At 40.8% G+C, this 15,229-nt stretch overlaps 1 protein-coding gene across 3 annotated transcripts in view; it reads left to right on the top strand.

Annotated features, from left to right (window-relative positions):
- Positions 1-15,229, top strand: part of erbb4b (erb-b2 receptor tyrosine kinase 4b) — a 343,553-nt gene that overhangs the window by 182,031 nt on the left and 146,293 nt on the right. For all 3 annotated transcript variants that reach the window (XM_076875129.1, XM_076875130.1, XM_004555522.4), the window contains exon 3: positions 8,864-9,050. In XM_076875129.1, coding sequence (XP_076731244.1) covers positions 8,864-9,050 — 187 coding nt within the window. The remainder of the gene's footprint in view (positions 1-8,863; positions 9,051-15,229) is intronic.

Consider the following 15,229-nt stretch of genomic DNA (forward strand, 5'->3'; position numbering starts at 1 on the left):
GTCAGCTACACAACATTCGATTATAGGTACAACTGGAGAAGAGCATTAAGCTAATCAAAGTTAATGAGGACACCTTTACAGGGGTATCCTAAGTACAAATAGGCTGTCTACCACCAAGCTTTGAAGACTTTGTACTATACAAGCACATTTTTATATAAACCTTTAAAAGGCAGTTGTAATATTGATTTTGCCCATTGTTTGTGTTTTTTATTCTGCACATTTCCTTATAACATTCAATAATACTGTCAAAAGTTATACAGCAAAAGTGATGGTCGTCTACTGTATTACCATACTTCCGCTATCCACTGCCCCTAAATGATAGTGCAGTGGCCAAATTACAGGAATTATATAAAGTATACCTAACTAAACGGGTATTGAAGGAAAGTGGTAGCATGAATTATATGCCTTTCTCTACACACTCTGTATTGATGGTTCTCATAGCATAGGATAAGGTGAACACCACACTATTCATTTCCCTGCCAAAAGGTGGGAATCGGTCTTAATGACAGAGGGCTTTCTAGCTCAATTCAGGAACTGTCAGGGAGGTGAAATGGGAAAGACTGCCATGATGAGAGACAGCAAAAGAGGGTATGGATGTGTGTGTATGTGTGGCTGTGTATACTTTTTCCTGCCCACAAGTCCATGAAAGGCAAGGAGCGTTCAGTAAACACAGCAGATTAAAAAAATAAAGATAGACATTATATATTACCCAATATAAAATTCAGTAATGTATTTTTTAATAAATAATTTAACATTGCTCTTTGTTTTTTAAATGCATTGTTCACTAACATAAATGAAGGAAGAAAAATAGAGGAAAATATTTTAAATCCACTCCAGTACATCACCACCCCCAATTATGATCTCAGTGATAAACATAAAGTGAAATCAAAGCTATTAGACAATGAAAACTGAAAATGCATCAGCTTCTTAAAAGTAAGCTGCTGAGTGGCAGAACAGATGTACTGAGTTGCTATATACTGAACAGGTGGGTGTAAAATGTTTTACAGGGATTGCAAAGTCTTTGTGGACTTTCATTACACACCGTAAATGAGTTTGGCTCAAAAGTCTAATGCTTAAAAATAATAATAATAATAACGGAAAGCAATGACAGCAAACATTAATCAGAGCTGTTGCTGTAGCTCCTTAACTTGGCCAAAATTCAGGAAAGCAGGACTCCTTCAGCACGAGCAGTGATGGCAAACTAGCACTGACTTTCCATGACACTTGCAAACAGTAATAGTATTTTAGTTGGCCACTGTGGCACAAGTTTGGTTATATTTTATTCTTTTAGATTTTCAGGATAATCAGTGAGTCTCAGAAATACAAATTTTGTGTTTAATTATGTTAAAAGCCAGTCAGTATCATATCTGATCAAAGTACCAACTGGCAGAAACACTGATCTCACAGTTTTGATGACTGATAACTGCAATATGCCCGACATCTGCATCAGAACATACCCAGAATAAGGTCATTTTTATTTTTAACATGTTCATTACATAATTATTTAGTGTAACAAACAGTCAATATACTGGATGAAAACAAGACAAAGTGAAAAATAAAAGGAAATAAAATATTGATTTTCTCTCGGTTTACTTTCCTAAGTAAAGCAAGAGGAACTGTGTCATGATTGTTGTGCGAGCTTTGACTAAGGGAGGTGAGTTAGATAAGCTGAGAGACATGACCAAATGTGCCACCTCCATCTATTACTACATCAGCAAAGTTGAACCTTTTGCTTTGTCCATAAGAACAAAAATAAAAGCAGACGTTGTAACAGTCTAACATATGTCCCTTTTTCTGTTCAGACACCGCAAACATCTGAATCAGTGTCTGACCAAAAATCTGCGTAATAATTTTTAAGAAAATCACCACATGTCTCATACAGATGGAAAAAAAAACATTCCAGATAAAAAAGAAGCATCAGAGTCCTCAGATGCTGCATTTAAATAAATGCTTTATATTTATTGATCTTATATTTAGGATGAGTAAATACATACTTGTTTTTGTATATTTCTGTGGTAGCCCAGTTTGTGCTTTTTACACATTCACATTGTTCTCAGATCTTAGCACAATAGCCTGGAAATCATAAGGCTACAGATACAATTTAGTCTGACACCCTCTTAAAACACTACAACCAGAGATGGTATTGCGGTGATGAGGGTATTGCAGTGGACCTGTTAGTTTTGCTACATCACAGTTTCCTATCCGGGGTCTACTAAATTATTTTAAAGTTCTGTCTGACCTATGTAGTACACATGGGAGATGCACTGTATATCTGAAGAACTGAAAGAGGCTCAAGACACTTGCCCTAATGGCATAGTATGTAAAATATAGGATTGGACACAGACCTATGATAGCCACATTTAAGGGAAATTGAAATAAGCTGGCTTCATCTTATAAGTTCCCTCTGTGAAAGCTTAAACCGCAGGTGTCGAACTCCAGGCCCCGAGGGCCCGTGTCCTGCAGGTCTTATATATCGCCCCGGGTCAACACACCTGAATCAAATGATTAGTTCATTACCAGGTTTCTGGAGAACTTCAAGACATGTTGACGAGATAATTTAGCCATTTAAATCAGCTGTTATGGATCAAGGACACATCTAAAACCTGCAGGACACTGGTCCTCGAGGCCTGGAGTTTGACACCTCAATGCCAATATTGTCAAGAAAGTTGTGAGAGATTTCTTTTCTACTTATATAACCACCTTTCCTGAAAATACACCATAGACCAAATAGAATTATGAAAATGCTTTCTAAGAAATTCTGGCTCTCCTGGATTAAAATGAGATTGTACGTGTACTCGATTTTCATACATTATGCGTTACCGTTTTTCAATCCATTTCTCTTTCTTCATATGATTGTTTCACTGTTTAGCCTTTCTTTCCTTCAGAATTTGAGGATGGTGTATTCTGTCAATGATGCATTCACCTTACAGGGCTTTTTTGTCATCATGCTTGACAAGTCGACTGTCATCCTGTCGCAACCAATGACACTCCAACTGAGTACTACACATTGCCTCTCCGTACATCACTCTGAACAGGGACTTCTCAAAGTCACCCATTCTTGCCAATCTCATTAGCCAGCAACAGCCAACCCAAATATCAACCACATGCCAAACCCACACTTGTTAGTAACAAATATCAGTTTATGATGTTTTATCTTGCATTCAGTCGTCATAAAATTATTTGTAACTTTGTGATTTTTTTTTTATTTCAGTACACTTAAACTAGTTTTTTTGCTTTGTTATAAAGATAATATAATATTTTCCCTCTGAAATCCTCACTTGTGCTTGAGTAAAGTAGTATTCCTAGAAAACAGCTGGCATTCTCCCACTGTAGAGGCAAAGGAAGGACGTGGAACGCCAACAGAGAGGTTTCAAATCTTTCATGTCACTTGTTCTTTTGGCTTTTGTTACCACTGTTAACAACAAAAAAAATCTGTCTAATCTCACACAAGAATGCCTTTGTACAGCCACACAGGCATCATCATGCACACACACACTAACAGATACACACGTTTGCACACGCAGACACACACATAAGCACAAGACAAGTGGTGTAAGAAACACAAGTGAGAGTTTCTCTTCATCGTCAAAGATGAGTCATCATAATCAACTTGCCAAGGCAATAAAAGATACTTCTGTGATTCCGATACATACACTGGTGTGCATACTTCCACACAAATACACACATACATCAAAGGCAGTATCACCTGCAGGTGTTTGAAGTGGCTCATATTGGGTTTGAGCCACTCCAGAAGGATTGAGGTATTACTGAGGAGCTGGTGGGTTGTAGGTGGGCACTTGGCACGGCAACACTTCTGAGGCTGAGAATGAAAAAAGGATACCAGTTTCACCAGGGCCACTTAATGGGATGGCGTCGCAACATCATATTATAACCGATTTAGGAAGTCATTTGCCTTTATTCACAATAGAGTTAATTTCAGAAATTATTGTCAAAACAGTAGTAAAGCACTATGGGACAACTGCCAGCCAGTAATATTTCCATTATATGCCAGTTCCACTGAAGGTGATCTCCTGGAAAAAGTCAGGAGGTTTTCTTACTTACATTTGTAGACACTTCATCCGATTCTGTGTCTGTGTACAAATGTGGATGTGAGCTCAGGCAGAGGATTTAAGCAACCGATATGGAAATAGAGGATGGAGGCTTAGCGATGCAAACCTTAAGCCCACCCCCAGTGCACTTCTGTGTATCTGACTTCAGTGACCGCAGCCCTGCAGAGCACATATCTTTGCCTCAATATGTATGGAAATGAGAGGCAATCGTGCTAACGTGTGTTCAGTGTCTTCAAACATGCTAATGGTGCCGATGTCCTCCACCCGCAGCCTAACATTTCACCTTTTCCTCACACCTTTTGGTTTACTCTCTGTCTCTTCTGACCTGGAACAGGTATGTTTTTAATTATGCGTAAGAATACACGTAAGACTAGCCTAGTCCACTCGTCTGAGCTTCTCCTGCAGTGTGCAGAAGAAAATCTTCTGCTCTTTCTCCTTCCTTCACTGACTCTACCCCCAAAACCTCCCTCTCTTCCTTTAGAAGTCAGGGATTGAAGGACTCGATTTCAAAACTGTGCACGTCTCAGTGACTCAAGTGAGGTTTTTGTTCCGCTGCCACACTTCCGTTCACAAATGCTCCAGCGTAGGGAGGAGGGAGAAATCCCTGTTAATCTAGTGAATCTGGCTTTCTAGGTCTTTTTTGTTCACTGTTGCTGAGATCCTGACGCATTGATCTCTTAGGAGGCATGTAGGGTGTGTGGTTGGATGAACTGAAAAGTTGCTAGAGGGAGTCTGACGTCCAACTGTAGACATAATCTCTTTTTTTTTAAAAAGCTGTCTTTATTCACTTAAGAGATTGCAGATGATCAACAGTTTGCACTGACCTCTTTGAATTTATAATGATGCATTGGTATAAATAATTACTTGTGTTACTTGTGTTAAGATTAAAAAGAAATCCTGAAAATGCATGCAAAGACCATTGCAACTTAGATTTCTGGAAGATGTGGCCCACGCGCCTATCGACACACTGAAGAGCTATTTTTATTGGTAGAAATCCAGGACAACATTGTGTCATGGTGTTATATTTAGCAGGTAATTTAATGCTCTAATTTCACTGTAGCTAAATTGAGGGCATAATGCAAATCATTGTATTTAGTGCTAATATAGACATAGAAAAACTGTTGCACTGGCACCTGTGCAGTCTGCATTGATAATCACATCAGCTTCTTTGCATTAATATCTGTTTGAATGTTATATATAGATATACCCCTTTGGGAACTTATGCATCAAAACGTGTTGAAATCCAGGTTCTTGTCTCCCTGAAGTACTTTTACTATGCGCTTGGCCTGCACCAGTGGTATTGCCAAGGGGTGCTTGTTTTGTTGATCTGTGTTTAATGAAAGTGACCACGCACAGAGCAGATTCGGCCATTAGCTCAGCAAGAGCCTGTAATCACTACAAGTTGTTTCCTTTTTTTCTCACAGTTCATTATTGAACAAACATTCTGTGGGGGGGAGACATGTGCTTCTGCCACTTCCTTCTCCCTCTTTTTATTCCCTTTGCAGTGTTGCACTTTCGAAGCTATCGATTTGGTGGCTTGAAAATAACAAACGACAGCTATGTGAGTGGGACAACAAACAACCTCAGAAAATACAATATAAAAGGCATCTGTGAAGTATGTGCCTTGAAGTAATTATTAGCTACTGTATATGCTTAAATTTAATCAGCCAGAGCTGATTGCTTTTGCTGTTGTGTGCTGCCCTCAGTCTTCTGTGAGGAAGAAAGAGTACCTGGATATGGCAGTGTCCAAGGCTATGTCACAGAGTGCCGCATATTTGGTTTTGTAGCAGGGTTGAAAAGACCTTCAAACTCAGTGGGGTGAATGTGACTCATCTAAAGACCTTGCCAAACTCTGTGTTGACATGGAGGCAAAGAGTACTACATGCACTCACTTGAAAAAAAGCTCAATATATTCTCTATGTACACACACTCTTGATTCAAATCAATAAATGTACATTTATGGTGTGGTCAAGTTTAGTTGCACCATCATAATGCTCCTCAACGTTTGAAGCCTCAAACCCACCACTGCTCTTATTAATTCACTGGATATTTTCATCAGCACAAAGAAGTTTGTGCTATGTCCTTTTTTCTCCAGGTAGTTTTTAAATTGATAAACACATTCAGAGACATACTGAATGTAACGTCCCCATCAATCACTCACATAGGTACACAGACACTCAAGGCCTGTCTGTTTCTATTAATGGTAATCAGCTGGGTAATGATGACAGAGCTGCGACTGTGGCTTACTTACTGGTGGCTGATGGCCATGCTCTCTGACAGCTGTCAGCCGCCATGACTACACTGCCAGGGCCCTCCTTAGGACTTATTTCAGCTCAGTACATCAGCTGCAGCAGCACTTCACACACAGACTTGTTGATTATCAGCATCAGTGGGCCAGCGTGGAAAGACTTCTCTGACCGCCTGTCTGCTAATGACAGCCACCATGATGGTGGATGGGAGAAAGAGGACACAGCCTGTCACTTTGATTCATGCAATAGCAGATCCAACTGGATGGCTTCTCGCCAAAGTCTCGACAGTCGTTATATCCCCTCCTAAATGACATTTAAAGTGTGAAGCAGTGCCTGTCCTTGTGGCTCAGTCACCCCAGGCCAGGCCCCGGACACGAATCCCGAACCCTGTGCCAAGTTTTGAAGTAAGGTCACAAACCCCACAGTTAATTCTTCTCCTAGATGCCTGAACTCAGCTCATTGGCATTATTGAACGACCTTGAAGACAGATGCTTAGAGTACATTACTTAGTTTGTTTGATTTTTTGTCTTGTAGTCCTCTTTTTTTTTTTAAATTCTTTTGCTTTCCTATTTTAATCTATTTTATTATTGTACCTATGTCCACCTAAAAATTTGAACAAATACATCAAAAGCAAATGTAAGGTGAAGTATGCATGTCTGCTATTGCTTTGCAAATAAACAGGATAACACGCAATCGCTGAATTATTTCAAATGCTCTGTCCTGAGTTTGGCTAAAACCTAAACAGAAAATAGATGTTAGAATTGGTCATTCTGGCTAATTCTGTCACTGATATTTAAGAAATGGGAAACTTCTGTCTGTATATATTTGTTTCTGCATATTACCACTATGAATTTTAAATGTAAGTGCAGACTTTCAGCTGTAATTCAGTGGGTTTAACAAAAAGATTGTATAAAAATCAGAGGAACTAGTGAATTTTTTAATACAATCCCTTCATTTCAGTGGCTCAAAAGTAATTGGACAAATTATGTAACGGAAAATACTCATTTAGGGTATCTTTTGACTCAGCTTTTTGAGTTGGTTTTTTTTTTGTGACTTTTGTATTATAAGGGTGGTTAGGTTCCAGTCCTACAGTTAGACTCAAGTTTAGTTGTTTCTATGTTTCTGAGTTTCTTGCTCCCCAGTTTGTAGTTTCCTCTCTGTTAGGTTTTTCTGTCTCCATGTTTGTATCTCTCTCCGTGTCTCTCGCTCGCTCTCTCGCTCACTAACCTTTTTCCCCTGTTCCTCTCCTTGTGTCTCATCTTTTGCCTCCTTGCTTGTTCGTCCCCTTTGCTGTGTGTTAGGTCTGTGTCTCAGTGTTTCTTGTTTTATCTCACGTCCTGTGTTCAGTGTGTTACGTTTTGCTTCCCCGTCTCGTCGCATCCAATTCACTGCAGTTTCACTGTTTCCACTCTTGTCATGCCTCAGTGTATTTATTGTTTGTCTTTCTCAGTCCTTTGTCGGTGCGTCTGCAAATCTCCTGCTAAATCCTCCTTGTGTTTCCACATTTCCTCGTTAAAATCCGGTCGGTCGGTCGGTCGGTCGGTCGGTCGGTCGGTCGGTCTTTCTTTCTTTCTTTCTTTCTTTCTTTCTTTCTATGTACCAGACTGTAGATTTTTTCCACTCCTACTATTGTAGCAATTTCTTGGATGTTTTTTTTTTCTGTTTTCTCAGCTGAAGTGTAGCTTGTTTCACCTGCATGGAGAGCTCCTTTGACCGCATGTTGTCTTTCACAGCAAAATCTTCCAAATCCAAGCACCACACCTCAAATAAATTCCAGGCTTTTTATCTGCTTAACTGATAATGACATACATGTAACAAATTAATTGCCCAAACCTGCCTATAAAATAGCCTTTGACTTAATTGTCCAATTACTTTTGGTCCCTTTAAAAAGAGGGTGGCACATGTTAAGGAGCTGAAACTCCTCAACCCTTTGTCCAGTTTGAATGTGGAAACCCCCAAATAAAAGTTGAGAGTCTACACATTATGTCCATGTCTATTATATATATATATATATATATATATATATATATAATAGACAATTGTAGTTATAACTACAATTGGAACATGTTTCAGTAAACATGTAAAAAAAACTAAACTTGTGTCATTGTCCAAATATATATAATAATAACGAATATACTGAACTGCAAGATAGGCAATGTTAACATCAATTATAATTCTGTCAAATTATAATTTGTTACAGACACTAAACATGAGGTTTTTGAACTAATAACAGTTTCTGGAAGACGCTAAAATGGATGTTCTTGCAGAAATTCAGTGTTATCTTTTTTCTTGATCAATTAGATATTATGTGATGAATTTTAGCCTGAGAACATGCAGCCACTATAAACACAGAACTGTGATAACCTTGTGCCTTTTGCCTTTACACTAACTTGTTTACTGAATTAATTTTACATTCGCCATGAGAAGCACAAGTTGTTTTTCTTCTTCTTTTTCCCTAGAAATGTGTTGTTAGTGTTTTCATCTATGCAACATGTACACACTTAAATTGCACACTAACACTTATTTCCATACCTCTATCCACAGTCTATCAGGGAAGTGACAGGCTATGTGTTGGTGGCTCTGAACCAGTTTGACTACCTGCCATTAGAGAACTTGAGAATCATCCGAGGAACCAAGCTATACGAGGACCGCTACTCCCTTGCAATCTTCCTCAATTACAGACGTGATGGAAACTTTGGCCTGCGCCAGTTGGGTCTAAAAAATCTCACAGGCAAGTTGAATTATTTTTTGGTTACTTACATTTTTTTATGTTAATGGACACGTAATGAGTAAAAAAAACAAACAATCCAGCTTCAAAACACCTGTAATATCAATTTTTACAATTCAGAGTTGAGTTAGAAGGATCACATTAAAATCAGCTGTGTGTATTAAGAAAAATTATAACAAAAGGTGATGAAAATAGAGGAATATTTTCATTTTATGTTGTTTTTAGGCCTCCGTGCAAGCAATAGTTAGGGCAAGAGGCCCATTCCATGAAAAAAAAAAATAGTGAGTGTCTCCAAAATGATCCCCTCAGAATCACAATGCCTTTAGTACAATAACATGCAAAGCACATGAAAGTTTATAATTATTGCAAGTCTCACAGTCTAAAGCCAAATTCCCATTTATGCTCAGCATGACTTTGCTATTGCTACCAAATTTGAGCATTTATATCATGGATACACTTGAGCTTCAAAAACAAAACTCCATCATTAATATCTTAGTCATGGAGTATCAAACACTAGAAGTCTAGATGTTTTCTGATAATTCACAAACTTCAAAAGTACTTTTTGGGTAAACTTTAAAGGGTTGTATCACCATGTGGTATATTTAGCTGATCAAAACAAGTTATAGAATATGAAAGGTTTCTTTTTTTACCTATATTTTGATATCAGGCTCATCTTCTAGTTGTCATTCCTTAAAATATTCCTTAAAATATATATTTTTTTCTGCTTCTGGAACTTAAGAAATTAAAAAATCACAATTTTAAAAATGTCAAATTTTAAACTATCACCATGTAATTTAAAGGTCTGTGACTCTGAAAATATTCAGTATTTAACTATGACTCATGGAAGTCGTGACTGGAGTTTTGTCAAACAAGATTAAAAAACTCAAACATACAGCCATGGATGTAAACTGCAGCTTGACTCTTTTGGCAAAGACACAGAGCATACTGTATGTATACTTGCACTTATAATTCACATTGCACAGTCAAACAATTTAAGTGTGCTGGAAGTGGGTTACTCTTTACTTTTTTTCTTTATAGTGACGGGTGCTGTTATCACAGTTCACCTTTTTATATGAAGGGATGTTATACCATCTGACAAAGTTGAGAAAATACATCAAATTTATTATTTCCAGCTATTGCTCAGACAAAACGTATTCTTGTATGAGTTACCACCTGAAATCTATTTGAGAATATTGTGTCCCAGTGATTGCTGATAAACTGTGTAGTAAGAAAGAAAGAATAGAATTAGAATAGAATTCAACTTTATTGTCATTGCACATGCACAGGTACAGGGCAACGAAATGCAGTTTGCATCCATCCAGAAGTGCTTTAGTGATATAGGTATATTACAATATATATTAGCAATAGTATAGATATGTAAGTATATTACAGAAATGGGTCTATTATGGTATGTTATAATGTACACGGTATGAAGTATGTTGTGAATATTCTATAACTAAGTATGTACAGGCTGTAGTGAGTACAAGCTATGAACAGGATATAAATATGAAAAACTATACAGAATATGAAATAAATAACTTTACAGAATCTGAGATATACAGCTATACAGAAATGGGAACTATGCAAGTTGTAAACAGTTGTAGGATTAAAGATTATTGAATGTACAGAATGATTATTTACACAGAGCTATACAGTAGTGCAGTTAAGATAAGTGAGGGTGTAGATAGTTTCTACAGAGGCTATATAAAGTGCTAGTGGTTGTGAGTGGTGGTTCACTCCATGTTATTATTGCGTGTTTGAGGGTACAGTTGTCCATTGTGGGGGTGTGTATGTTCAGTCCATGAGTTTAACGTGGGTCAGATGTCAGGAGGCAGAGTTCAGGAGTCTGACAGCTGTGGGGAAGAAGCTGTTCTGGTACCTGGTGGTCTTAGTCCGGAGGCTCCTGTGGCGCCTCCCAGAGGGCAGGAGGGTGAAGAGTCCATGTGATGGGTGACTGGGGTCTTTGATGATTTTCCCAGCCCTTTTCAGACACCGCTTCCTGTAGATGTCTTTTATGGCAGGAAGTGGTGCTCCGGCGATGCGCTGGGCAGTTTTCACGACCCTCTGCAACGCCTTCTGGTCCGAGGCAGAGCAGTTCCCGTACCAGACTGTTATACAGTTGGTCAGGATGCTCTCGATGGTGCAACGATAGAAGTTCACCAGGATGTCTGAGGACAGGTGGTTCTTCCTCAGAGTCCTCAAGAAGAAGAGGCGCTGGTGAGCCTTCTTGACCAGCTTGGAGCAGTTGGTCGTCCAGGTGAGATCCTCGGAGATGTGAACTCCCAGGAACTTGAAGCTGCTCACACGCTCCACAGCCGTCCCCTTAATGTGGATGGGTGGATGTGGGTCAGCATTCCTCCTGTAGTCCACGATGAGCTCCTTGGTCTTCTCGGTGTTAAGCAGCAGGTTGTTTGTGTCGCACCACTCAGCCAGACGATCCACCTCCTCCCTGTAGGCGGCCTCATCGTTGTCACTGATGAGGCCAATCACCGTGGTGTCATCTGCAAACTTAATGATGGTGTTGGAACCATCAGCAGGTCTGCAGTCGTGGGTGAAGAGGGAGTAGAGGAAAGGGCTCATCACACAGCCTTGTGGTACACCGGTGTTCATTGTGATGGTAGATGAGCAGCGGTTATCCAGCCGGACATGTTGGGGGCGGTTGGTCAGGAAGTCCAGTAACCATTTGCAGATGAGGGAACTGATGCCCAGGTCTGTCAGTTTCCTGATGAGTTGTGAGGGGTGGATTGTATTGAATGCTGAACTGAAGTCTATAAACAGCATTCTGGCGTAGGTGTTGTTGTTGTCCAGGTGTGAGAGGACAGAGTGCAGTGCGATGGAGACTGCATCCTCTGTGCTCCTGTTCTGGCGGTATGCGAATTGGTGGGGGTCCAGGGTGGGGGGGAGACAGGATTTGAAGTGTGCTAGGACCAGCTGCTCTAAGCACTTAGTGATGATGGGGGTGAGTGCTACTGGGCGGTAGTCATTGAGGCAAGATGGGTTGGAGTTTTTGGGTATCGGGACGATGGAGGTGGATTTGAAGCAGGCCGGTACCACAGCGTGGGCCAAGGACAGATTGAATATGTCTGTGAGCACTCCTGCAAGCTCCCCAGAACACGCTCTGAGAACACGCCCGGGGATGCCATCAGGACCTGCAGCCTTGTGGCCATTGATCCTGCTCAGCACCGCTCCTACATCGGTGGGGGAGAGAGTCAGAGGTTGGTGGTCTGGCGTCATGTCTGCTTTGGTTGTGGTTGTGGGGTTCCCTCGCTCAAAACGAGCATAAAAGTTGTTGAGCTCGTTGAGGAAGGAGACATCAGAGGATGCGGGGGAGGGTTTGGTGGTCCTGTAGTCTGTAATGGTCTGGAGTCCTTGCCACATGCGTCGGGGGTTGGAGTTGGAGAAGTGTTCTTCTACCTTCTTTTTGTAATGGTGTTTGGCTTTTTTGATGCCCTTCTTTAGATTAGCCCTGGCTGTGCTGTAGGCGTGTGCATCTCCTGACCTAAAGGCGGTGTTGCGGGCCTTCAGGAGGAGACGAACATCCCGGTTCATCCAAGGCTTCTGGTTGGGGTACATGGTGATCCGTTTCTGGGTGGTGACACTGTCTGTGGTTTCGGAGATGTAATCCAGTACAGATGAGGCGTACTGGTCCAGGTCTGTGTGGGTGAACATATTCCAGTCTGTGTTTTTAAATCTGTCCTGGAGCACTGCCTCTGTCCCCTCTGGCCACACTTTAATTGTCCTCACAGCAGGTTTCACACGTTGGATGAGTGGTGAATACCTAGGTGTGAGGAACAGGGAGAGATGGTCCGATTGTCCAATGTGGGGGAGGGGTGTGGCTTTGTAGGCTCCAGCCAGGTTGGAATACACATGGTCTAAAGTCTTGTCTCCTCTGGTGTGGCAGGAGACATGTTGGTGGAATCTGGGGAGGACTGACTTTAAGTTGGTGTGGTTGAAGTCGCCAGCAACAATAAAAGCAGCCTCGGGGTGTTTATTCTGGTGTTTGTTAATGGCTGCAGAAAGTTCTTTCATGGCCAACCTAGCATTAGCGTCGGGGGGGATATACACGGCAGTGAGTATGATCGAAGTGAGTTCTCTGGGGAGATAATAACACTTACACCCCCGGAGAGCAGTCATTTCGGGGTAGTACCTTAGACCCCCGCGGAGTCATCATTTTGCGTTTCTACCTTTAAAAGCCGGAGAGCAGTCAAATGCTGGAAGTGGAAGCTAAATTGGCTAGTCATTCATATGTATATTGGGTCGTTACCTAGGAATTCTGGAGGGAGGGGATTGGGGGAGAAATCAACACACATGAGTCTAGGTCCTTTGTTGCTGACATTTATTGATAAAAACAGTAGTTTCATTTCATGTTATTTCCTTTTTCATTTCAAGCAAGGAAGTGGATGTAGTTAGTAAGTAAGATATTTCAGACATTATTCTGACACAGAGGAGGAGATACTGGAATTATAATTAGTATCTATGCATGCATTTGTGATTTTGTTTGACCTTCCCATTGCTCACAATTTGAATTTGTTCACACTGCAGATGAGTGTCTCAGTCCCCAAACAAGCTCTCTTTTTCGGTGGAGAAGCAGTCTCCTCATCCGCAGTGAGTGTGGAGAAATCAACACACATGAGTCTAGGTCCTTTGTTGCTGACATTTATTGATAAAAACAGTAGTTTCATTTCATGTTATTTCCTTTTTCATTTCAAGCAAGGAAGTGGATGTAGTTAGTAAGTAAGATATTTCAGACATTATTCTGACACAGAGGAGGAGATACTGGAATTATAATTAGTATCTATGCATGCATTTGTGATTTTGTTTGACCTTCCCATTGCTTACAGTACAAAAAACCAACCATTTGTACACATATGTACTAATAATAATAAAAAGTGAGTGCAACACTGCAACCCGTCACCCCGTCGTTCAGTGGTCGTTGATCAGTGGTCCATTGTGGCACCATTCAGAGCACTGGTACAATAGTACCAGCAAGATATGGGAAGACATTGCAAATGTACTTGGATTTTAGGTTGCAAGCCACCCAAAACTTGATCCCAAACTTGTCAGGTTTACTTGCAAACACTTGGAGTGTTTCAGTATGCCATCTTAGGGAGAACTCAACACACATGTAGGTCCTTTGTTGCTGACATTTATTGATGAAAATAGAAAAAAAACCAACCGTTTGTACACATGTTTACAAATAATAACAAAAATTGAGTGAGTACATTACAACATTTTCAGCAATCACTCACAATCCTGGCACTGCCACGGTATCTGTCGCCTGCATTTACCACATGTGTACCTGTAGCAGTGAACACATCGCACAGTGGCCTGATTTTTTTTGCATCTGTGTTTGACCTGACACGTGGCCCTTTTTCCAGGGCTCGGTGTGGAGGGTTGTGTCCGAAGCAACTGTTCTTTTCTTTCCTTCTTCGCAGCTACATGAGAGTGAGCCAATTCGGTTGCAAGGGCTACCAGGAAGTCCACCCGTCTTTCCTTCGTCCCGGTGCATTCTTGATACAGCACATGTGCATTCAGTGCTGCCATGTCAATCATGTTATAAAACACGGCAACTGGCCAGCGCCGTGTTCCTTTGCGGACAGTGTACTCCCGAACCATCTGGTCCATCACATCCACGCCACACTTTGTCTTGTTGTAAAGGGTGACAGTGTTTGGCTTCCTTTTGGTAGTGTTTTCGGTCTGAACCACGCTGTGCATGCTGCTAAGAATATATACTGTCTTCTTCCGTTTGGCCGCATACGCCGTCAGCGTGGCAGCAGAGGTTGAAAACACCTAAGAAATAAGATAAATTGTTAATTCCATAGCCCTTTTACACACAATGAAACACATAAACATAGAACCACAAAAGACCTGCAACATACCTGAGTGGTGAATTCATTGCGATCTGTCTGTCTAGTGGATTGAGGAATTTCCCTGCGAATCTTGTTGACTGTGCCGAGGATGGTGGTTTTCCGTCTAAGAAGTTTTTGCGCAAGTGAAAGCGATGTGAAAAAATTGTCAGTGGTAACATTTCTGCCCTTGTCCAGGAATGGTTCCATCAGCCTCATAACTACATTTTCGGAAAGTCTCTCCCCAGTGGGACGATTGGGGTCCTTGCCAAGATATGGGAAGACATTGCAAATGTACTTGGATTTTAGGTCGCAAGCCACCCAAAACTTGATCCC

This window comes from Maylandia zebra, linkage group LG16 (assembly GCF_041146795.1).
Source record: "Maylandia zebra isolate NMK-2024a linkage group LG16, Mzebra_GT3a, whole genome shotgun sequence".
Taxonomy (NCBI): Eukaryota; Metazoa; Chordata; class Actinopteri; order Cichliformes; family Cichlidae; genus Maylandia; species Maylandia zebra.